General features: G+C 47.8%; 1 protein-coding gene across 1 annotated transcript in view; it reads left to right on the top strand.

Moving 5' to 3' along the window:
* Positions 1-444: 444 nt before the first annotated feature.
* Positions 445-25413, top strand: part of NKAIN1 (sodium/potassium transporting ATPase interacting 1) — a 536625-nt gene continuing 511656 nt past the window's right edge. The window contains exon 1 of the mRNA XM_069623039.1: positions 445-1091. Within this exon, the coding sequence (XP_069479140.1) occupies positions 1038-1091 (54 nt within the window). The 5' untranslated portion in view covers positions 445-1037. The remainder of the gene's footprint in view (positions 1092-25413) is intronic.

Here is a 25413-nt window from a genome sequence, read left to right as displayed (position 1 = left end):
GGAACACCCACTCAGGTGTGGCGGCATGTGCTCAGGAACGAAGGCTCAGGGATAACAAGGACTCAAGAGGAGCCTTGAGCAACTTGGGAACTGGACACAATGTGCCCAAAAGCATATGGTAGTGTAATTATTTTGTTGTGTTGTATTTTCTGTAAGAAAATAAAATGCCTACGGCCTACAACTTTTCCATACACATAAGTTGTCTGTAATTTATTACTTAGGCAGGGATCTGGTAAGAGAAGCAAAATGAACCCACGCTACTCAGCCTAAACCTGCAATCACTCTGCCCCATCCTAACACACAGAGCTTCTTGGAATCGCTCCTCCTTTTAACAGCACACAGCGCCGGGAATCCTTGGTCCCCTCACAACGCCACCCAGCGCGTGGAATCTCTTTGTCCTCTCACACCGCACACACACACACAGCCTGAAATCACCCTGCTCCTTCCCAGCAGACACAGCTTGGGTTGGGATTAATGCTGCGCGTTTCTGCCGTCACGCAGAGCCTGGATGTGCTGCGCCCCCTCTCCCTCTCTAAATCACGAATTTCGGTCCCCCTCCCCACCTCCTCCTCTCCTCCCTCGTATACACAGCTAAGAAAGCAGTCAAGGAGTGGGGCCAATCGGTATTGCAAATTGTGCAAATCAGGGAGCAGGAGTCCCTTCCTCCTTCCGCCCGCCCCCTCCCCTTCCCCCGAGCAGGCAGCAGCTGGAAGAAGCGGGTTCTCTCACATGCATGGCAGCCTCTCGTCGCCCCCCAGCACTCGGATGTGTGAGAGGTGTGGCAGGGCGAGGGAGAGCCTGGGGAGCGATGCCCGCTGCCACCCCCTGACGGGCACCGCGCAGGATCTGCTGGAGCACCCATACGGCCCCGGGAAGGACGGCATGGCACGCCGGCTCTGCCCTTAATCCCACGCCGGCAAGGGTAGGCGAGCCCTGGGCTTCGGAGGAACGTTGCAGGCTCTGGAGACAGACGGACTCCTGCAGCCACCGTGGAAGGGAGGCCACCGTACAACAGCGCCCGGCTGGGGACCGCCGCTATGGGGAAGTGCAACGGGAGGTGTACCCTGGTGGGCTTCTGCTGCATGCAGTTGGTGAGTCCGATTTCGGGTTCCTTGTGGGCACAGCTCGGGCACTCCATGGTGCCACGGATGTGCATATTAACGTCTATGTGTATTAAACGGAGGATCCGCGTGGGCGGATTTCATGCCGGGTCCTGGGTGTGCTGTGCTCTAAACGCCCAGCCTGGTTATGGGCACGAAGCAGGCGGCCCTGGGGATGCCGTGTGCGAACACCTCCGACTTTCATTGTTCTCCAAGTGCAAACAAAGCCGCTTGTATATTTCTGCATCTCTCTGATCTGCCATGCTTTCCAATAAAAGAGAGGGGGGCTGCTTCTGCCCGGGCGTAACAGAAAGAGCAGGGGGCGGCCCCCTCCACCCCGCTGCTGCCTTCCCTACCCAGGCAGCATCACCCCGCCTGCTGTCATCCTCTTGCAGACCCGTGAAGCATTGCATTGCATTGTTCCAGATATGAGTACCATAGGGGCCAACCGAAACATGGTGCATTCTTTAAAGGCACGCTGCAAACGTGGTTCCTAGCTGCCTGCAGTATATTGTGTATGTAAACTGTGCATTTAATGCAGTGTACTGTGTGTGAGAAGAGAACGGCGTCCCGGGCTACCATGTTGCAGTATTTAGGGGGAAAGGGGCTTGTTTAACGATCTCTCATTAAATGTTACTCGCTGATGTGCTGTTGTCAGGGGGTGGGTCATTTAAATACACTCCTGGGGGGTTATTCTGCTGTGCACGACTTGCCATACTACTCTTGTTCGAGGCTTATTGTGTTATCTTATATTTATATAGCGCCTCCTGCCACACGCCACGGCGTCGAAGCCCTGTTGAAGCATCGGCGCACTTATATCGTGCGCGGAGCACCTGAGTTTACCGTTAAGGTGGTTGTTGGTAACTGAGGAGCTTGTGCTTTGTTCTCCGGCGTTTCTGTCTCTGAAAGGGGCAGAGTGAAGGGGGCGTGTTGCCTGTTTTTTAAAACGAGTTTTTGTTCTGGTTTGTGAATGTCACAACGCCTGGTGAACGCCGAGGAGGTTTTTAAACTATTGTATTTGCTGTTTTATGTCCGCTCAGGCATGCCGGATGTTTTCTCAAAAGTGCCATTGTCCCTCACAATATTTAATTGAATGCCTTAATTGCCATATAAATGACAAGCCCTCCCCTTCTGCCCCCCCCCCCCCGTCTACATCGTTGTCGACAAACCCGAATGGGGTGAGGTGTGGGGTCTTCCCACGAACATGCTAGTAGCCCTCTTGGAGTCTTCCCCCCTCTCCGCTCACCCAGTACACTCCTATCATTGGAATATCCCATTAAACACGCGTACAATCCAGCTTTCCCTTCCTGCGGTGAACTTGAAACCTTTCCCCTGTACTGGTCCACTAGGCCTTTTCTGATGTGGAACTGCACAGTGGCAACCTGCATTGCACCTGCCCCTGGTGGGGTTCAAAGGGAGAAATCGCAAATAAATGTAAAACTCATATCACACCCCTAAAAGGAGATGGAAGGGGGCTATATAACAATCCTAGGGTACTACAGCCGCTTGTGGGAACCCTCGGGCCCCTGACATCTCCACGTCAAGGCAGCTTCTCGGAGTGATGGGTGTAGGCCGGACACTGAGCTCCACTCCTCCCTTCCTGCCCCGGTATAATCACTCAAATGCGGGACAGCTAGGGTTACCTCACCCCGCCACGGCACACTGTCCTGTGAGGACATCTGAGCAAGGCTGGTGGTGATTGGCCAGAGTCGGTGCGGTGCTAGCCAGTCCGGCCATTATCCACATAGACACGTGTCAAGCTATCTCATGTCGGGGTGAATAAGTCACCCAGCCCTGAAAGACATTGCAAGCATCAGAATGCAAAGAATGAACACGGGCTGGATAGTCATGATAATGCATATAGCGCTACACACCCGTAGGTCTCAGAGCGCTGAAATAACAGAAGACATTATTACCCTACAGAGTGGTACTCAATTCATCGACCTCGGAAGAATGAAAGGCTGAGTTGACCTTCCGAGGATTCGAACTTGCCACAGCAGGCTGCCCACATGTCAGGGGTGAGCGCTTAGCTCACTGTGCTATCTGTCTGGCTGAACCCCATGGATTGCTGACCCCTGGTGAAGGGCAGCTTCAGATATCTGTAGGCTGACATGTGATAAACTCTGTCCTCCTGGATTTCTCCTTAGGCTGGACTGTCTGAAGCAGAGGTGGGGAGCGCAAGAAAAGCCCCTGTGGAGGTAGTTGAGGGATGCAATACCCTAAGCAGGCAGGGTGGATGCCCAAAGCAAGAGAGGTGTTGGATATATCAGGCCCATACCCCCACAGTGGGTAGACAGAAGGAGCAGCCCCTCTTAGAGGTGGTGGATACTCAGTGCTGCCTCTATCAAGTGTGGCACATGAAAAAAGTGGCTCTCATTGCAAGTAGTGGGTCTTTGGAGTAGCCCCAGCAGAGGTGATGGGTGTATGCAGCATCTTCTTATTGGGCGCAGAGGATGCCTGGTGGCTCTCCACAGTGGAGGTGGTGGATGCATGCAGTGTCTCCCTACTGGACGCAGAGGATGCCCGGTGGCTCTCCACAGTGGAGGTGGTGGATGCATGCAGTGTCTCCCTACTGGACGTAGAGGATGCCTGGAGCATCTCCCCAGTGGAGGTGGTGGATGCATGTGGTTGCTCCATATTGGATGTGAAAGATGCCAGGAGCATCTCCCCAGTAGAGGGGGTGGATGCATGCATGTGGCGGATGGCTGGTGCATCTCCCAGTGGAGGTGGTGGATGCATGCAGCCGCTCCCTATTGGACATAGCGGATGCCTGGAGCACCTACCCAGTGGAGGTGGTGGATGCATGCAGCGTGTCCCTACTAGACACAGAGGATGTCTGGAGCATCTCCCCAGTGGAGTTGGTGGATGCATGCAGCGTGTCCCTACTAGACGGAGAGGATGCCTGCAGCATCTCCCCAGTGGATGTTTTGGATGCATGCAGCAGCTCTCTATTGGACATGGAGGATGCCTGGAGCATCGCCCCAGTGGGGGTGGTGGATACATAACGCTGCTGTCTATCGAATGTGGCACATAGTTGGTGCATCTCCCAGTGGAGGTGGTGGATGCATGTGGTTGCTCCATATTGGATGTGAAAGATGCCAGGAGCATCTCCCCAGTAGAGGGGGTGGATGCATGCATGTGGCGGATGGCTGGTGCATCTCCCAGTGGAGGTGGTGGATGCATGTAGTCACTTCCTATTGGATGTGGCAGGTGACTTGAGCATCTCCCAGTGGAGGTGGTGGATGTCTGGAGCAGCCTAAGCAGAGATGGTGAACGTACAGACCTGTCTCCTACGAAGTGTTGGCTGCATGGAGCCTCGTCTATGGGAGGAAGAGGAGACATAATTAGCCCCTAGCCCAAGTGGTCGTGGATGGATGGCGCATGCTCCAGCGGATGCGATGGGTGCACAGCCTCCCTTTCAGAGGCAGCAGGCACATGGAGCACCCCTAGTGTGGGTCAATGGTGCACAGGACAGCGCCCATTAAAGCTGACAGACCCACATAGAAGCTTCCATTGGAGGTCAGGGATGCATTGAGCACACCTAACACAGGTAATGGATGCAATGTAGAGTCCCCAGTTGAGGTAGAGGAAGCATGGAGCTGCTCCATCGGAGGAAGTTGGAGGTAAAATGCTAGCAGGATTTTCGAAGGGACTGACAATGGGGAGAAGGTGCAAGAAAGGCTGGGGGCTGTGTCACCCGCCATGTTCCTTAGTACAACGCAAGTGAAGGGAAAGCTTGAGATCATACTGCACACTGCCATTTTCTGCCTCCAGTTTCCAGTTGAGGGACCTGGAAGCTTAATTTCGTCATGTGTCCCTTAACCCCTTAAGCACTAAGGACGAGTATGCTCATCCTGTTTGCATAGACTTGCATAGAGCTCAGCATGTAAGGCTTTAAGATAGATTCCCAGAGTGACCAGGACACTATACATCTTCACTTGTTCATTATCCAAAGTTTTGCTTGACTTGCACTGATTCCCACTACATTAAAGTTTTCGAAGATCTAGACCATTTAATCAGCAATACTTGAAAGAAAAATATGTACTTAACTAGGGAAATATAAAAGATCGCATTTTAGTAATTGACCAAATGATTTTTTTTTTTAACTAACATTAGTTTGTTGTTAAATAGGCTTCCTAAAAGTTATTTACCATTGCATTATAGTGGATGGGAAAGTGTTTTTTATGGTCACATGAGGTTTGAACTAAGAAGTCAAAACAAAAGATTTTCGGCCACACATTCTCTGCCACAAGAGGTAGATTCTAAATGGAGATGTATTGAATAGCACATTTTAGATATTTACCAAAATTATGTTTAAAAAATTCAAACTTCTTAAATTGATAAACAGACTCACTAAACTGCAATTGTAAGCACACCAAGCACAACTCACTTCTAAAAAAAGTGATGTTCTTTTCGAATCAGCATCGTGTGAATATGGTTCCGGAATATATAAACATAAGCATCCAGTGTTTGCAAGTTTACACACATGATCAGAGCCACTCTTTAACAGGTCTAATGTGGAGAAATTGATTTGAGTGAAGTTGGGGGTCCTCCGAACAGGTGTTCTTGCCACCCCTTCAGTAATTCTACTTAAAAGAGAGGGAATTTGGTAGGGGTGAAATGTAAATTTGCGTCATATATGAAAATCCCACCCTGCTACCGGACGAACTTGGGCGCCTGCACCTCTACGCTCTCTGCAGATGCACCAGTGGGTGATAGATGCACTTTCCCTCTGCCTCCTCCACTAATCAACTTCTGAACCAAAACTGTTGCCTATTTCACTCTGCCTTCCTTGCCTCCACTAATCTGCTTCTTCTTTCACTGCATTTTGTGTCCCCTTTTGTAAAATCGAATTTAAGTGTGTGTTTACAACATCTTTGCACCCCTTTTGCATTGTATTTGTGTCCCTTTTGCAACTTCTAGGCCGCCTGATGAGTTTGTGCAAGAAGTGTGCTGTGCAGCCACTCCTCTTTCCTTCAACTATCCTCCAGTGCCCCATGGTACCATCTCCCCTCTCTTCTCTAACTGCTAGACTATCACCTATCCTCCCTCTCCCACGAAGTCTGGAAGAAAAAGGCATAAAGAAGATACCCTGCTCACGAACCTTGGCCTACCCATCGCAAACACCTACGTCAGCACAACCTCCAGACTAGTCTTCACTGATATCCTCTTCTCTGTCCCCTCCCCAGATCTGTGGACTCCGCATCTCATCTCTACACTCTCGCCTTACACATCCTCTCCAATTAATGGTGGCACCAAATGGGAAGTCCTCTTGGAGGGCTTCACATCATCCAGGTGTATCATTAATATCTACAATACAGGCACTATCTTGGTTCAGGGCCCTCAACCGAAGCTCCTTCTCTTCGACCGGTGCCTGCCATACTTCAAACTTCCTTCCCAAACCTGCTACTCCTTCCTCCACTCTCTCTGTCCCCCCTCCTCCGACTTATGTACCATGCCCCTGTACCCCTCCTCAGAAAAGCTTCAGAGGTGGAGACCTCTTGCATCTTGCCATTCTTAATGCTTGTTCAGCCATCAAACACTCTGCCGACATCTGCCTCCTTCTTGAAAACATTGACCGGAAGACATTGACCTGATTCAATGACAGCTCAGTCACTGCTTTTGACTCCCTTCTCCCTGACTCCCTGATGGCTATAAAAATCATCCCCAAGCCTCGCCCTAAACATGCTGGTGGTGGAGTTGCTCTGATCTTCCCTGAGTGGATCCCTTCTTCCCTCATACCCACCAAGCCCTCCTCTTCCTTTGAGAGCCTGGTCTGCAAGCTGGCCATTTCTCCTTCCTCCTCTCTGACCATTGCCACTATCTGCAGGCCCCCTGGCTCTACCACCCTGTTCCTCTCTGAATGGGCTGATTTCTCCTGCTCTCTCCTCGCAACCCCTTCTAAACTCCTTCTTGTGGGTGATTTCAACATCCACCTTGACTCCTCAATCATGGCATCCAAAGTCTTCTGTGAACTTTGCACCTCACGCTCCTTCTGAATTCCCCCCATTTAGTCCTACCCACTCAGCTGGTCACACTCTTGATGCTCTCATCAACAATGATCTTTCACCCTCCCCCCAACGGCCCACCCAGCTCTCCTAGTCAGACCACTCTTTCCTCTCATCTGGGTCCTCTCAGCCCTCTGACCGCTCCTCTAACAGTCCTGTGAACCTTGTTCATGAACATCTGTTCAATGAAACAAGTGCCAGCTGCTGCCTTCGCATCTACCTTCCTCCCCCCTCTCGGACTCTGCTCTCAGTAACCACGCTCTTGCCATTACCAATACCCTCGACACTCTTGCCCCAGTCATGAGGACCCGCCTGAAACATTCCAAACTTGCAGCCTTGAAATGCAAGTGCAGAGCTGCGGAACGAAGTGGCAGAACTCGGGCTCATCCTCTGGCAAACTGACCTGCCGCCTGCTCCAAAGGCAATACAGACTTTCCATCTGCATCAAGAAAAGAGCCCACATCCAAGCTTGTGTCTCCAGTGCCTCCAACAACACAGCTGAACTCTGTAAATCTGCAGGGAACTAGCCAACCCTTCTGCAGTATCCTCCTCACCTCTTCCCACCTAAGCCCTTTGCAACGCACTGCCCAATCACTTCACCAAAAACCTAAGGACATCCTGATCACCCTTGCTTCCCCATTCCTGCTTCCCCCATGCTCCTGCCTCCTACGGCCCCCTTCCACCCTCTGCCTTTCTCTCCTCCTTCTCTCCTACCTAATGAGGTCACTAGAGTTGTCCACTCCATGAAGGTGTCCTCCAGACAGATTTCCCCCTGCTCATCCAGAACCATTAAGGACAATATTGGCTCTCTTACCCCTGCACTTGCTGATCTGTACAACCACGAATTTGCTACTGGATATTTTCCCTCCTCCCCCAAACACTCCCTTGTGTGCCCCCTCTTGAAAAACCTTCTGCAGACCTGTCTTGTCCAGCCAACTGCCACCCCATATATATCACCCCTTCCTTGGTAAACTCTTGGAGAAGCGAGTCTTTCCCCAACTGACCCAGCACACTGAACTTGTTGGTTGCCTACACAACCTGGATTCAATCTGGATTCGGAGCATCCAGAGGCACGGAAACTGCTCTTCTGAACACCCGTGAGGAACTGCTCACATCTCTTGATTCCAACCCTCCAGCTGTTCTCATTCTACTCAATCTCTCCTCTGCATTTGATATGGCCAACCACTCCACCCTCATAACATGGCTCCATGATACCGTAGGTATCTCAGAGTAGATTGACTAGCTGACTTCCTTCCTCAGTGACTATCCGTCCCAGGTCCTTCTGGACTCTTTCTCCTCCCCCAGCTCTATCTCCACCTGCGCCGCTCACCAGGGCTCCAACCTTTCTCCTTGGTTCTTCAAAAACTATCTTTCCCCACTTGCACACCTACTTTCCACCTTCTCCCCAAACTTCCAGTGTTATGCAGATGACCCATAACTCTGCTTCAAATTTCCCTCTGATCCTCTCCTTACTTCATCTATCATTCCTGACTGTCTATCTGCCCTCCAGTCCTGGTGTACTTCCAATGACCTCTGCCTCAACGCCAGCAAGACTGAGATCCTTCCCATTCAGAACTCCTGCTCCCTCTTTTTCTCCATCACCCTGGCCATCTTCTATGGGCTCTACCCCTATGCTTCATCTGAAGCTAAAAACCTTGGAGTCCTCTTCGACTCCTCTCTCTCCTTCATCCCTCACATTCAGGACCTTGCCAAGAAGGCCCACTTTCAACTCCACCTCCTCAAAGGAATTCTTCCTTTCCTCACTTTCCCACATAAACTCAATGTCTCTAGAGCTCTGGTTCTCTCTAGGCTAGACTACTTCAATAGCCTTTTCATTAATCTCCCCCCTTCCTCCCTACAACCCCTTCAGATAATCCAGACTAGGGCTCATGTTCTCTCCAGGCTGGATTACTAATACAGCCTCTTTCTTAACCTGACTCTCTCCTCCCTCCGCCCTCTTCAACTAATCCAGAATAGGGCTGCAAGACTCATCCTTGGCCTCAAGTACAGGGACTGCATCTCTCCAGCGCCAGAAATTCTCCACTGGCTCCCGGTTGCTGCAAGGATCAAATTTGCTTCACTATGCATCATCCAAAAGGCTGTCTGAGGCCTGGGACCACGCTATCTGCAACTTGCTCTCACTAAATACTCTCCCTCGCGATCTTTACGTTCCTCCGGCACCAGCTCTCTGTGTGTTAAACGCTTTGCTAAACAACAAGCTGGTGGCAGATCTATTTCCCCAGTAGGCTCCCTCCTATGGTACAGCCTCCCCCTTCCTCTTCGTCTTCGTCTTAAACTGGATCTCCTCAAATTCCGGAAGCTCCTCAAGACTTTCCTTTTCACCTCCTCCTTCCATTCCTCCTCTGCTAAACCCCACAGCTGCTGGGATCGGTGACCAGGGCCCATATGTCTCCTCCTGGGTCCTGGCCTCCCTCACCCAATCGCCTAGAGCCTCCGACCCTCCAAGCACTTTGTCTTTGCACCCACTGGCCTGTGCTACCACAGGCTTGCACTTACCTATTTATTGGTGGTTGACCACTTCACCTAGGCACTTACAGCCGCTCGCTCCTTAGCACTTCCCACTTGATACACCTAGCACTTACACCCTACTCCCCACCCCTTCTCTCTCTCTGCAATTGCACGTTCAAAACGCTCACAAGGCCTAGTAGGTCTGCCTCTATCTCTACAGTGTTACATCTAATTTGTATTCCCATGTTCCCACCCTGTTGCCCGGTGGGCACTTTGAATCACAATTTACTTGTATAAGTGCCTTACAAATACACAATAAATAAATAAATAAATAAATGCTCAAACACCCTCATTGAAAAGCCTCCAAATGGAAATTCTTGAGCCAAAATTCCATTCCAACTGGAAAATGTCTGTCTTGACCTATGTCTTTTCTTAGTACTCCCACTAAGGGAGACTCACTGAGAAAACCAAAACAGGCGTTGACATAGCCACTAGTTCTTACTTTTATGTATGCATTGCATTTCCAGTACTTCAGTACAACGTGTTGCAGCCTGGGGCCTCTAGCTCCAACTCTCTGCAGATTAGACGTTTCTCCAAGCAGAGAGTGGGGCGTAGATCTCTTTCTTCGGCAGGAGCCTTCCTCTGCAACAGCCTTCCTGCCCCTGTCCAACTTGAGCCAGATCTCCTTAAGTTCTGGAAGCTTATAAAGACATTCATTTTTTTCTCCTCCTCCTGCCATGTCCCTCTCCCCTGCTCGTCTCCTCCTGCCGTTGTGACTGGTTGCCTCTGTCCCTTATGAGTCTTACTGGGGTCAGGCCCCCCCTTTACCAGTCCTCACCCCTTCTTACCAATATTTGGCCTCGGGCACCCTTCCCTGACTAGTCTTCTGAGGTTGGTCCACCCCTGTCCTCCCACAAGTGACCCCTCCCCTGCTTCCCCCTGGCACTTGCCCTTCTGGACCCCCCTTAGCACTTGCCCCATTCTTTGGGCTCCTCCCCCCTGCACTTCCTGATACTGCACTTGCACAACCCGGATGTCACAAGGCCTAGTAGTATCTTTACTGTTTTCTCCTCTGTTCCCCGCCCCCACCCTCTTTTTGTCTTGCGGCGCCTGGAACGTTTGCTGTATAGGTGGCATGCAAATGTTCAATAAATAAAATAAATAACTACATTTTCTGTGCATCTGTGTGTGTCAAAGGTTCAAAGCCTGGGCATAGCAGGGAACGGGTACCCCCTCTTCTGTTTCTTTCAGCAGGGTAGGGGCTTGACATATGTTCTCTCCTGGGAAAGGCATCCGTGGTTTCCCCGCCACATGGACATGCACTCAAAGCCTTGCGTGCTGTCTGTAGTCACTTGCATTGGATACACACAGCATGCACGGTTTGAGTATCATTATTTAGATCAATTGATTGCCCCTGCCCATCCATGTGCATGAGCACAATTGCCAAATTGGTGACTCTGCCACCAGTCTCCCGAACCTAAAAAATAGTGATGAAAATGCGTTTGGAGAGATCGTGGATCAACATGTCCAGCCTCCTGCTTTACAACTGTGCTATCAAGACTGAAAGAAACACAGTGAAAGAAAGTGCATCTTAATATCAGCATTACATGTATTCATTGCTCGGCCCACCCATAGGCTCCACGTGCACGGGGAGGAGACTTGCCCGCTTTATTTATACATGGGGGCAGGAGTGTCATTTTGCCCCCGTGCACATTCTGCAACCAAAACAAACTAAGGGGAGAGAAATCCGGGTTTAGCCCTCTCCTGCTGGGCTCAGGCTGAGTGAAGTGTTAGCATGCATCTTGCAAAATTAGCCTTCACCTCATCCTTGATTGGGGGATAGGTGGCTGGGAGGGGCGAGTATTGGAGAAGTAGGGAATCCTAAAGCAGATTGCTGCAAAGACAGCGCAGCGAGTTCGGCGACTGTTGCTGAAACGTTTTATGTTAAGACCTGCCTGTAAATGATATGGCTTTTAACAAGCTCCTGCTGCTAAATGTGCTGTGCTGTGCTGTTTGATCCTGGGGATGGATATGGCTTCCTCGCTTCACTCAGTGTAGGGGTTTCTGCCCCTGTGGTGAAAATCAAAATGTGGTTCTGTCCCCATACCGAAAATCCCCCCACTGCATCACGACTTATACACCCCACATTCAGACCTCTCAAGGGGCACGCCTCCCCATTATCTTCGTACAGCTGGGCCCATGTGCCTACAGCAATCTAACATTAATCGTGCGTTTAAATGAAGAAGGCAAACGCCGATCACTGGGGGGTGCGTCGGCTCAGGAATAGGCTCTATGTCCCAAGCAGGCAATCAAAATAGCGTGATGGAAATTTTGCAAGAAATCTCTGCGGGCTATGGCAGCAGTATATCATTAGCTGCAAGGCACAAGTTCAAATCCCTGCAGAAGGACTTACAAAAACCAAAAGTGACCTTCTTCCACCGTCCAGGAATGATGCTCTGGGCGGAAAAAGTAAGGCAACTATAGGTGATTTCCCAGAAAAGTAAAGGAACGCTGTATCCTACAGTTCCTGGCCACTTCAACGCCTGGTTATGGAGACTTACCAGCCAGCAACCCGAGTCTTCTAGATCAACTGCGATTTGTGCCTGAAAGAAGCGATATTGACTGTAGAGGTCGAATTTGACAAAGGTGCCCCCAATATGTCTGAAGGTCATATTGAAGAAATCATGTATTTATTGCTAGAAGGCTCGAGTGGATAATGGTGGATAATGGCATGGCATGTGCAGGGCAATTAACCCTCGGAAATCCATTACAAGTTGTCTCTTTTGAATGACTGCCTCAGGCTTTATTATACGTTTGACCTACCTGGGTTGCTTTTCTTAAGGGATGAAGACTGATGGATGGAGGGGGAGATGGACAGGTACATGGATAGATGAACCAATGTATGTACGCTTGAATGGGTGGATGGATGGATGGATGGACGGTAGGATAAATGAATAAACTGATGAATGGTTGGGTGGATGGGCAGATGGATGGAACGAAACATGGATAGATGGATGGATGAACAGTTGGAGGTATCAGTATGGTTGTGGGCCAAGGTTAAAGGCGATATTATTAGTCAGGATAATTTATGGGGTTATTGGGACCGGTGTGGCGGGGGTGTTCCCTGCTCCATTAAAAGAATTATGAGGGTTGCATGGGTGTCCCCCGCAGGTTCCATGGCTTAATATCGCCGCAAAAATGTGGCAATATTTTTGTATGGCAATATTTATGTGGGGATATTAACAGATGGAACCCAGTTGGACCAACGGATGAATGGACGTATGGGTAAATGGATGAATGGTTGTTCAGATGGAGCAACAGTTGGATGGATGGATGGATATATGGTTGAATGATTGGACTGATGGATAAACAGTTGCAGGGATTGGTGAACAGTTGGATGGATGAATGGTTGGTTGGGTTGGACAGCTGGATGGATGGGTGGTTGAAGAGTTAGGGGGATTGAGGAATGTTGGATGAAAGATGATGAGTGGATGGATGGATGAAGCACAGCAACACAGATTCTACTCGTAGGCGTGGATAATATTGTCCAAGCTGTCACACAGACACATAGACACTATATATATAAAAAAATTATAAAATGCAAAATTATTATAGGAGGCAGAAATATCGCATGGGATTTGTGGCCACATTTTATGAACATAGAATCATTTACAGACGTACAAAAGGAGGAGGGAGGTTGTTTTTGACCTATTGAGCAGGCAACAAAACAGAACATCTGTCACCCACTATATTGGATGCATTATTGGAGAAGCTTAAATCTTCTGCCAAAGGGTGGGAGTTGGAGATGTGGTGTCCAGAGTTCCTTGGAACATATGTGGATGTTGTGTGAGAAAGTTACCGCGTGGTGGGAGGAGATTTTGGAATCAGGTTTGGTAACTAATATTGCTATTAGAAAAGGAGGGATGGCACTGCTTCTTAATAACTTTGCGGCCTGTGAGTTACCCACGGAACCAAGGTGACTGTGGATAAAAAAGGGATCCTGATAAGGAAGAAAAAAATGGTGTGGCCCTCCAGCCTTTCCATACATCCCACTCTCCCCCATTCACTTCCAGGGACTTGGGGGTTCGCTGAGGTTTGGGGTACATGGCTTCTGGGTGCTCAAGGAGGGCAGTTCTGTTTTTGGATGGTCCGGGCTTTGTATCGCTTAGCCCCACCTGGGGAGAGTGGTCTCCAAGCAAATATAGAACCTTTTTAACAAGCTGGTGGTCTCTGAATGGGGCAGAGAGAGTCACGTGTCAGGTTTCACCTATGGCCGCCTTTTAGGGCATGCCAGCCTGTAAGGAAATACCCCTGGTGGCCGTTTCCATACTAGCCAGCCTGTCTCTGCCTTGATCTTTCATCGATTAAAAGGTATAGGTAATCTCGCCCAGTGTGTTTTGGAGTATATAGTCCAGATTGGTCTGAAAACTCATATTTTGTACGGCTCTATCCCGGTTTCATTTTACTTTGAAAACGTGTATCTACAACCAACAGAAAATCTGTCTGTTTCAAATGTCTGGCTTCAGGGATTCCTCTTCGGGGACATGAAGGGGTGTATCGGCCACTTTTACCCCCTAAAAATGCCAAATACTCCCAGAAAATAAAAATAGGGAGTAAAAATATTTGCAACAATAAAATGTAGAACCTTGCACCCCTCCTTTCATCCTCACAGCTCCAGGGATATGTTGGGACTGGTAGTGCACGTGTAGTACCACAGGAAGAACACTACTATTTTACCTGCCTGATTGGAAGAAGTAAACATGAATCCATTAATGTGCATGCATAACTAGGTGCAAAGAAATAAATATTAAAACAAATTCAGTTTTTCAGTTAAAACATATTTGTTTTCACTTCTAAAATACTCTCATTGGGAATTGGACTTACATTTGTACTCCCAAAAAATATTTTTTCTCCCAACTTTAAAAAATAGGGAGGAAAATACTCCCACCTCCAAATCTTATCTGGCGCACTGGTGGCATGTATCCTTATTCACCACCACAAATGAATGGGAGGAATTGGAAGCCCAATTTCTTGACCTTCTAGGGCCCCGAGTTATTTTTAGGTCTGGCTAAAGATAACATTAGCTCTCTTCTACCTGGCAGAGCTACCTCCTCCTTAGGAGCACAGGCAGGGGAATGCATTGTTGTCCACTTTCTGATTCGTGTTGGGCAAGGGAAGTGACATCAAATCGTCTATCCTTTTCTATTGGTGGTAAAAAGTATACAAAGTTTCCCTTGTGATTTGGAGATAGTGCGGCAGTTAAATAATCCTACACCTGCAAACAAAAGAAATCAAAATGCAACACACACTTTTACAAAGAACGGCTCCATCCATTCAGCAACTAATCCATCCACCACCGACGAAGTCACTATGAAGCTCCCTATCCAATCGCCCATTAACCAATACACACAATTGTAAACAAATATACCCATCGATATACAGACAATATCAACTATGAAACACCCAGTCCTATTGGTTTTGTCAATGCTTATTTTACAGAGATGTTGCAGTTGCTTGCTATCAGAGATGAATAAAGTATTATTTCTGCATGTTCTCCGGTGCATGTTTGCCCTGACCTTTTTTCTTTATTTTGTTTGGACTTTGTATAGCTCTAGAAGTCTATGAGAGAGCTTCTGGGTGCTACGCTGGTTAGGTGAAGCTGAAAAAGGGAGAAACGGGGATTGGACAGAAGGCAAGGTGGGCACATGCTAGGAACTGTATGCAGCCAGTCAAATTCCAGAGGGAGGTGCAGGGGAAGAGCATTCCAAAGAGAGGAGCTCAATGAGGGAACGATCTACCCTCATACAGATCATGGATGGTGTCAATCCAACATGTTCTGGGAGGCGACCATCGGCATCTGGACAGTTGATCGAATGATGGCAATGTATCGGGGTGCCTGGCCATTCACGGCTTTATGCGAGGCATAAGATCTTGAATTCAATGTTTTTAAAATGACAGCTAGTGCACTTACTGCACAGCCTAAGAGATAGGGCCAAGTCACTTTAGGTTAAACTTGAGGTGAAGCGTATAGTGTGTACCTTTTGCATTTTAGGACATGATTTGGCAGGAAGACCAGTGCAGATTCCATTGCTGTTGCCGAGTCTGGACAGAACTACTGCAAGGCCAGGAACTGTTCTTTGGGGAGTCCGAAGGAAGGGGAGGGTCATTCTAATCATCTTAAAGACTGTGTTGACTTGCTGGATGAAGGATGGCTCAGCTTCAGAAAGGACTCCCAGATTCCTGTCTTGTGTTGGAGGCCAGAGCCGGCAGCCAAGAGAGCAGTGTAGAGGCCAGGCCAATCAGCCCCTTCAATGTGACCTGTGTTTTGGAGATGTTTCAGCACAGATTGCTAGTAGCCACCCACCCATTGATATGAAGGAGACCCATTGACCTCCACAGATTCCCTCAGAGTTTTAGATGTACTTGTGTGTTGTTGGTCTGCATTATGAAACCGACACCATAACCATTGAGGACCGGTGCAATCGGCGCCATGTGGATGTTAAAGAGAACATTTATGAGAGAGCAGGCGGTTGAAGAACCCGGCGGGTCTACTTCTGCCGGCGTCCCTTCTCGACATGCATATTCCCAGCTACATCTTCATGATCCTCTCCTTTTTTTACCCCAACTTGCCCCGTAGGCGCGGGTCTCTCCACGCCTCCCATTTTTTTCCCTCTCGCTCCACCTCTACATTCTACCTTTCCATTAACCTCCCTGTTTGTTTCATTTTTTTTTCATTTACTTTAACAAATTGCATTTACATGGACATGCATCCTATTTGTTAGCACACAGTCAATACTGCAGCATCCCGTCTGCAGCTGATCTTCGTCATTAAGGACATGAATGGACCGAGTTTCCTTGGGTGGGATTGGTCAGTCAGAAAGGAGGGCAGCCTTTTTCAGGTTGTACCGTTGACACCCATGGAGTCCTTCAGATGTCCCAGTAGTAGGGTGGCATGATAAACCAAGTAGGATCAATGTGCTAGAGCGGCCTTGCTCTCTGCAATGGAGCAGTTCTGCTCTGATGGCCATTGCAGTAGTTTAATTAGCACTGCTGCAAAGGAAGCCTGGTTGAAAGTCACCCGGAGCCTCAAGATGGTCTGAGCGTTGCCCTTTGACCTTGGGCTTTAGTAATACAAGGAAAGCACGCGATAAATCTTAAGTTCTCTAGGGTGCAAGAAATCTCGGTGGGTTTCTTGAGTGAAGGGGTGATGGCTGCATCTTTGAGCTTACAAGGAACATCACGTTGGCTCGGTGATGTATTGATGGAGTGGGTGATGTGGGTAAGGAGGGGTAATAACAGAGATTTCAGGTTTGGCCACTTTCGCCCCTCAGCTGTTAAACTGCTGGATGATGCTTTAATTGTCTTAACCTGCTTCGGAGACTCCAGCTATGGATTCTGGGAGAATTCAGAGAATGTGGGAGGGATAATGTGGACACTGTTGTTGTGTTGGATGGGGATGATGGGGCGAGCAGACAGTATAAGCTCTAAAGTATAATTATTGTTTGGAAAATCAGCATTCTGTCTTCTCAGAGCTGTCGAGACTCGGCCAGGGTTCTGGCAGCCTGGCCATGAAGTTTCAATTCTTTGAATCTGTGACAGCGACTCTCAGGTGGGTTGTTGGCATCAGGAGCATAGCTCAGCGGCAACGTGCTCGCCTTGGAAGCAAAACGACACAGAGCAACACAGGTTCGATCCCTGGGTCTGGCTTAGAAACCTCTGGGTATTAAGTGCGTTATAAATAACCGATCATATCATACAATTGCCAGTCTTGACATTGATGTGAGTAGCTATGGTATACTCCAGGCATCCACTACTTCCAATTAGCACTGCTCTTTTCATCTGCCTCTCTTGATGGGGGCAGCACTGTGTATCCACCACCTCTAAAAGGGGCTCGTCTCTCCATTTTCCAGTTCTGGGGTCTGGGGGGTCCCATGTATCACTACCTCCAATACTCTATGCACCCACCCTGCACACACAGGGATGATCTGTTCCTCCACCATCCCTTAAGGGGGCTGCTTTCCCTGCTCTCACCCTGCCTAAGGAGAAATCGGGAGCTATAATGCTGTCCCAAAGGGCAGAGGGACTGAGTACTTCACATGTCAGTCTACAGGTATCTCATGGGGCCCTTCACCAGGTCAGAGCAGTCACTCCAGTCCTTGTTCGTTCTTTGCATTCTGGTGCTTCGTGTGACATCCTTATAACTAGTTCTGCAGTGTATTTTCCAGGCTGTAGAGTGGCATTGCAGAATGTCTGGTGAGGATGGACATGTCAGTTGGCCGATGGCACAAATATGTGGTGGTTTGAGGACCCAGAGGGTGCAAATAAAACCATGTGTGGAGTTTGAGACGTAAGCATCGTGGTGTTGGAGGTGACAGCAGGGGTCCCATTCAGCTCAGTACAAAGTTGAGCAATTCAGTGCTCCAATAGGCCTGAGAGCTGTGCACGGTGTCCCTAGCAAAGCAAAGGAGGTGATGTCTCGAAGGTTTAGAATTAATCATAACCTGTGGCATTGCTCTAGCTCCTTAGACCATCATTCTTCGCCTGTCAAGCCATTACTAAAGAGGAATGGCCATATGCAAATCAGGCTTGGCCCCACCCCAAAAGAGACTGTCCAGCCCAAACTGCTTGGCCACATCCCTTCTGCCGGAGACCTCCAGCATCCCCAGACATGTTTTGGTGTCCCTACCTCCACTATTTCACCAAGAAACCGCAAAGCACCCCTTAAAAAGAAAATGTATCTATTTGGAGTGCATTTCCTTTTGCTTGGAGAAAACAAAATTAGAGTTTTTCCTTTCTTCACTTAAAATACCTTGTTTTTGATAGTTGACATTGGCTCTTTTTACCTCTTTATTTTTACTCTGGGTTAATACTGCCGGGGTATTTATTACTGCATAGGACCGCCCTATTATCCCTGTGTCTGACTTGGCTCCCAGTGATATTTCTATGCACGTGAGTTCGGTCTATGCTTACTTACATTACTAGGCGGATTGACTGGGTGTTCTTTGCTTCTACAGTGGGTTAATTATTATCCTAGCTCTTACTATTTGCGATTTAAGGTTATGTCTCGCTGATTATTCTTCCTCGTATATCGCCGGAAAATGCTTAAAAGCAGTGGTTAATTTGTGAGAAAATAAGTGCCAGGCTCAAATATTTTCTAGCACGCATGTTACACATCGGGGTGGGTATTTCTCCGCCCACTGTTGACACTACCCACGGCTGTTCCAAACTGTGTCAACATATTTGTGGTGAAAGCTGCAACTCTCACCGTTTCATTGAGGGTGATGATCCACTCTGCGATGTACAGCTATCAATCGACATAACATATTGGTTGTGTCTTGAAATAAACTAAGTGTTAACATTTTGCTCTGATCCTTTCGTTGGCAAGTGAAACATGTTAACCATCTATCCACAGAAAAAAGAGCAGGTATGCTTTCCTCCTACTGTAAATTGCTGGATAAATCATGGATGGAGCCAATCACGTTAGTGTATCCCGTGGACGCACGGACCCCCGGTTACTAATGTCTTATATAGGTTGCCAATCACGACAGGAACTCCACTTCGATATTGGCCTTTTCACAGACCGTGCCCCTGTGTTGGGGATGCTGGCTGGTCACTGTCCAGTTGTTGGCAATTCACCCTGATGGTTATTACTGTAGAGAATTTGCAGCAATGACATGTGGGCTGAGTGGAGAAGTGTGCAGACATGTCAGGCATCTGGGCTCAGCATTGTCATCGTCCAACTCATTGTTATTCATGAAAATGGATAAATAGCCCAACCTACCTGGGTCATCAGGTTCATGAATGACAATGAGCTAGCCGATGCTGGGACCATGGCCAGTGCACACTGCAGGGCTTGAAATTAAGGTTCAGTGAGCAGGAGCTAAAACCAGCATCCAGGGTGTCAGGCATCACGCAGTAAGCAGGAGCTACGGATAGGTAACCAGGAGTGGGTACACAGCGCACCACACATCATCCTTCCACATGAGATGCACAGTACCTTTCGGGCTATTATGTATGATCCATTATGTTTCATTGTGCCCTAGTTGTTCTTTATTAACATTTTCAAATGCTCAAAGTTAATGTCACATATGCATGCTTGTAAGGCACCACCTGGACTGGGTAGCTAAAAGTCGTTTCTGGTAGCTGTTGGTTTCAAGGCAACCAGGCTATGCTAGGGTGGAGACGGGAGCTAAATAGCTCCCAGCAATTTTGAACGTTACACTGTTATTTTACTATGACTGACTGACTGCCAGTTAAAATAAAAAAGTTTCCAAAACACCACAACATAATCAAGCCGGAATCAGCAATAAGTGCAGGGGTCAGAAATAGGTGCCAGGGCTGAGCCCTGGCAAGCTCCACGCCCCCCCCCACCTAAATTAAGCACTGCTTAAAAGCATGTAAACAAAAATATAAGTGACTTCCAGAAAAGAGAATAGAGGGTGGGTGTCCGTGGTAGGCATCATTGGTGGGGCCTCATATGGAACACTGCATTGGGTTCTAGAGGCCACACATGGAGGACGGCGTCCAGTTCTGCAAGCCTTGTGTATATGTTATGTTAAGTTGTCAAATATTGCACACCATTACCATTATTATGGTCTCCAGGCACTCCCGCGTTCTGTAGGAAAGTGGGTCAGGTAGGTTAGTTCGGGAAGAGGGAGTAGGATAGAGGTTGTGCTTTTCTGTTGGTGCTTTTAGAACCGGGAAAAACTGGCGTCTGTGGGTTTGCTTTCTAAGTGTGTTTAAATTGTATGCACTGGGGTTGCTGTATACGTAAATGTAACTTCCAGTGACTGGAGAGTTTGTTTGTGCCAGTTGGTTTTCCGCTGGGCTTGTGTGTTTCCATGAGGTGAGACTGATCCATTTGATCGTGTGAGGTGTGTGTGGGATGTGCTGGTGAGGAGCGAGTAGCAGTGAGGTTAGTGTAGTTCCAGAATCCATACGGTGGTTGGATAGTCTTGGGTCCCTGGTGACAATGCTGGCAGTCCCGGTTTATGTAAATCACTGTGAGTTGAATAGCCAGGACTTTAATCATTTTCTAAAGGTGAGGTGGTCTTCTGGTGTTCTTGTCTCCTTTGGGATTGAGTTTCATAGGAGTTCCTCTGAATTTTCTTTTTTTTCCGTTTCGATCTGGAGGTTGTCGTTGCTTGATCTTAGGTCTCTTCCTGGTTCGTAGCGGGTTATCATGGCTTGGAGGATTCATCTCCTTGTATGTGCAGCGATTTGTGGGCGATACCATGTTTTTTCACTCGGAGCCAGTGTAGGCTTCTTTTTGCGGGTGTGGTGTGGTCTCTTCTGTTTAGTCTCAAGAGAATCCTTGCTGCAGTGTCTTGTATGCATTGGAGTTTTGTAATGGGTCGTTCTGGCCTTCCAAGGTGGAGGCTGTTTTGTGTAGTCGATTCTTGAAAGTGCTAATCGGATGATTGCTAGGGTTCTGTGTGGGAAGGAGAGGTAGGGGAGGATCCCTCTAAGTAGTCAGTGGAGGTAGACACATTTCTTTGTTATAGCGTAGACTTGTGGCTTTAGTGAGAGTCACTTGTCCATGAGTATTCCCAGATTTATTTACCACTCCCGATGCTTCCGCTTGGGTTCCCATGCCAGGCAGCAAATTCAGTTGTGTGCCGGTTGCATTGTCCTCAGGGGGTGAGATCATTATTTCTGTTTTGGTTGAGTTATGTTTGAGGTTGTATGGGGCAGTTCTTCAGTGTGTTGTTGGGGTCTTGCGTTGTGGTTATCTTGACGATGTGTTGGGTGTCATCTGTGTAGTTGTAGGCAGTCAGTGCTTTTGATTGATTTTCTTTAAGGGGGACATGTAGATGTTGAAAAGGCATGGGTAGAGGCTGCGTACTTCTGGTAAGCCACAGGAGATATTTTTGCTGTTGAAGGTGAGGAAGGATTTTAGCCATTGTAACGCAGAGTTTTTTACACCACATTCCTCCAGTTTTTCGATTCGTATTGTGTGTCTGATTGTATCGAACGCAGCTGATATGTCTAGTAATATGACGGTAAATCATGTGCTGTTGTCTGCATTTATTTTAAGGTCATCCCATATGGATAGAAGTGCTGATTCCGTTCCTCTCCTGGGTCTGAAGCCGATTTGCGAGTGGTTGAGTAATCCGTTAGTCTCTTTGTGGTTGAGTAGAATGTTGTATACATGGTTCTCCAGTAGTTTCACCAGGTAGGGTAGGTTAGATGTAGGTCTTTAGTTAGTGGGGTCTTCGGTGCTTCCTGTATCCGTTTTTTAAGTGGCTTGATGTAGGCAGATTTGAAGGATTTGTGTACTATTCCTGTGTTGTGGGATAGGTTCATCAGTAGCCGGAAGTAAGATGCTGGGGTGCTTTGGCTGAGGATTTCTTTGTAGATGCCTGGGGGGCATGGGTCTCTGGGGATCCGGTGAGGCTGTTGATGTTTATTAGTGTGGAAAATATTTCTGCCTTTATGGGTTCAAATTGGTTAAAGGTTGTTACAGTCGGTGGTGCGCCAGTTGTTGGTAGATTTTAAATTGTGGTTGTGTTTTTTGTTGCGTGGATAGCTTCAATGGTGTATTGGATTGTTTCTATTTTTGTTCTTAGGTAGTTGGTGATGTCACATAGTGATTGAGATGGTTTGATGCCTTTGTTGCAGGATGTAGGGTTTTTTATTTCTTTGGTGATTTTAAAGAATTCTTTATGAGGGTTGGTTGCTGATTGGATTCTTCTGGATTACAATGTTTATTTTGCTTTAACGACTGCCGATTTGTATATTCTGGGTTGTCATTGGTATTTCTTTGTGTCAGATTGATTGTAATGGTTTCTCCAAAGTTTTTCCAGTTTTCGGTTTGTTAACCTGAGTTCCCTCAGTTCTTCTGTGAACAACATTGCGGCCATTTATTTGACAGTGGCTTTGAAAAGGTTTCACTGGTGCTAATTGGTCTACAGCCTCAGTGACACTGCTGGGTCATGGGTAATTCTATTTATTTCTGAGATGTTTGGTTTTGTGGAATCCAGCACTTCTGTTAAGGATTTCAGGTCAAGATTCCTCGAGTTGTTTTTGTTGGTAGCATGCAGAATTGTGTTACTGGGTAGTATGCGAGTTGGGAGTTTTGACAGTGAAAGGGATCTGGTAGTGATCACCCCATATCATTGGTACCAGTGGGACAGCGGTGGAGAATCCGTCTCTGCAGAAGATTGCATCTAAGGTGTGTCCAGCATTGTGGGTCAATACGTTCACAAGTAGCTTGAAGTGGCATGCATCCAGAAGAGCACTGAATGAGTTTGTTGTGGTTTCATTCTCTTTTGCAACTAGATGTTGAAATCCTCCAGGATGATGATGTTATCATGATAGGTGGAAAGGTTGGCGATGATGTCAGTGAGTTTCATTGCAAAGTTTGGGTTGTAGGATGGTGGTGTGTAGATCAGAACGAACAGTACATTCACTTGGTAGTTGAGCTTGATGAGGAGGGTTTTGCAGTTATCTATGTCCGTTGAGGGAAGTGGTGTGGTGCGGATGTGCTCTATGTGTGCTATTGCGATTCCTCCTCCTCTTCGGTTTTCTATGGTGGCCTGTATTAGTTTGAAATTGTCTAGTATGGTTTGCGGGTGATTGTCTTGCGGCTGTCCGATAGCCATGTTTCTGAGAAGAAGATTGCATTTGTGCCACCCTCACTTAGGAGGTCTTAGATTTGTGTTTCGCCATGGGTCTTACATTGACTACGCTGCAGTCTGTTTATCCTTGTTGCCTGTCCTTTTTTGATTTTGAGCCAGGGTTCTGTTGGTTTGGTTTTAATCTTTTGGAATTCTCACTTGGGTGGGGCAGTTGTTTGCAGAGATTGTGGTTGAGGTCTCTGTCTCTTCGTTGAGGAGTTAGATCAGTCTGATAGCAGAGTTTCTTAGTTCTGGTACCTCTGTGTTGGTTGCTTGGTTGTACGTGTGGGTTTTATTCAGGTCTTTGGTGATGTAGGGTGTGTAGATGGGTGTGGACTCAGGTATTCCCCCGATTCTTATTGGGGTCTTACCAAAGGTGTTTTCCGAGTTGTTGAGTTTAGTGTTTTTGGGTTGTTTGCTTAGGTGTTCTGTTGGAATTCAGGGTTGTCTGTGTTCCTGGTTGTGGGTAGTTTGTCACTTGTTTGCTTATTTATTGGTTATTTGTTAGGTGCTCCTACAACTAGCAACAACTGTTTCAAAGCACCCACAGGGCAACAGGGTGGAGACAGTGGAAGACAGACAGTGAACAACTGGATAAATAATTTAATTAATAGTACAAACAAATGATGAAGATAACAGGGAGGGGAGACAAACCTATGTGCCATGTGAGTGTTGAGAACGTGGTGCAGAGGGGATGTGGGTAAGGGAAAGGGTCTGTGGTGTTCATGGAGAATACATGATACATAAGGGCCCTGCACATCAGTCAGGCTACTGTATGATTAGCAAGGAAGAGAGGAGGAGAAGGAAGAGGTAAAGAGAAAGGTCTTGGGGCTTTTTTGGACATTAAGGAGGTCCTGCTGAAGGCGCGGAGGGAGGAGAGAGAGGCAATTGCACAGTTTACCATTGAGCTGGAGTCGTAGGTGGATAGGTAGCGTGAGATGTATTCTGTGTTCGCTCTTTTCTTGGTCTGTATAGGTTCGTTTAGTGATGTACCCGTGGGTTTTCTTGGTGGTGTAAATTCTGGCGGGTGGTTTACATTCTGTTGGGGGTGCATTTTCCTTCCTGTTTCTGTTTTCCTTTCTAGTTTCTTTGTCTTTCTAATATTGTGGCATTTTGGTGGTTTGTGTTATTGATTTTTGGTTGGGTTAGCGATGTATTTCAGGGGCGTGTGCTCCCTGGATGTCTTTAATTACTTTGAGTAAGAGGTGGGATTTTCTGCTGTGGTGTTATGGCTGTTGGTGGTAACCTCTGTTCTGCGTTTGGGTTTGAGCTATATTCTGGCGTATTTCATGGGGTGAACGCCCTCTTGGTTCAGTTATCTCCTGGTCCTCAGTTAGATCAGTGTATTTCGATGCTTTCCAGTTTTCCTTTTAAATTGGTGTGGGCCAATTCACTGTGCTGTTGGAGATAGCGTACATTTCTGCTTTTGGTTGAGTTATGTTCTAGTGTGTTGCCAGGGAGGGGTGCCCTCTTGGGTTGGTTATTTCCTGATCTCCAGTTAGATTGGTGTCTTTTGATGCTTTCCTGGTAGTCTCCCCTAGTGGATTCTTGTAGTTTTGTAGTTGTATCAGGTTACACTGGGCGATAGCCTCCATGTAGTGACTTGTGGTGTCCTGTGGTTATATCTTCCCTTGTGGGGTCCACTCATTTATCGACTTAAGAAGGATGAAAGGCTTCAAGAATTTTTTTGGGGGGGGAGAATTTTCTTTCTCATTTTATTTTCTCCAAACCGGCCCAGGCATGGCCAGAATCCGGCCCCCGCTCCCCAGGGATGATTTCGGCCAGGCCACGAACAGAAAGGCCGAGGGGGCAATCCGACTCTGGCAGTCACATCTGACTGTGTCCAGTTCTGCCACAGTATAAAGAAGGACTGAAGACAGCTAGAAAAAGGCACCCAAAACCATGGCCACTTTAGTCTCAGATGACTCCGTTGAAGAGTGTTTCTGGGTCACAATATGGGGCTGAGGGATTCGGGAGTAAGATTGGAAAATATGTTTTCATAAAATATGTTGCCACTAGGTAGACCTGCCCATGTCCGGCTGAGCTTGCCTGCTTTTTCGAATAGTCTCCAAATGGTCGCCATTTTTTTTTTAATGCATGGTATATTTTAGAATACTTCTGCTGGGAGGCAACCCTGTGCATTTCCCGTGGGAATAGTGGCCAGCGCTGCTCTGGAGCCTCGTACTCTCACCACGTGACCTCTGGTTTTAGGCGAGC

This window comes from Ambystoma mexicanum, chromosome 11, assembly GCF_040938575.1.
Source record: "Ambystoma mexicanum isolate Mex_15411 chromosome 11, UKY_AmexF1_1, whole genome shotgun sequence".
NCBI classification, from domain to species: domain Eukaryota; kingdom Metazoa; phylum Chordata; class Amphibia; order Caudata; family Ambystomatidae; genus Ambystoma; species Ambystoma mexicanum.
This window is presented reverse-complemented; position numbering and strand designations above follow the sequence as displayed.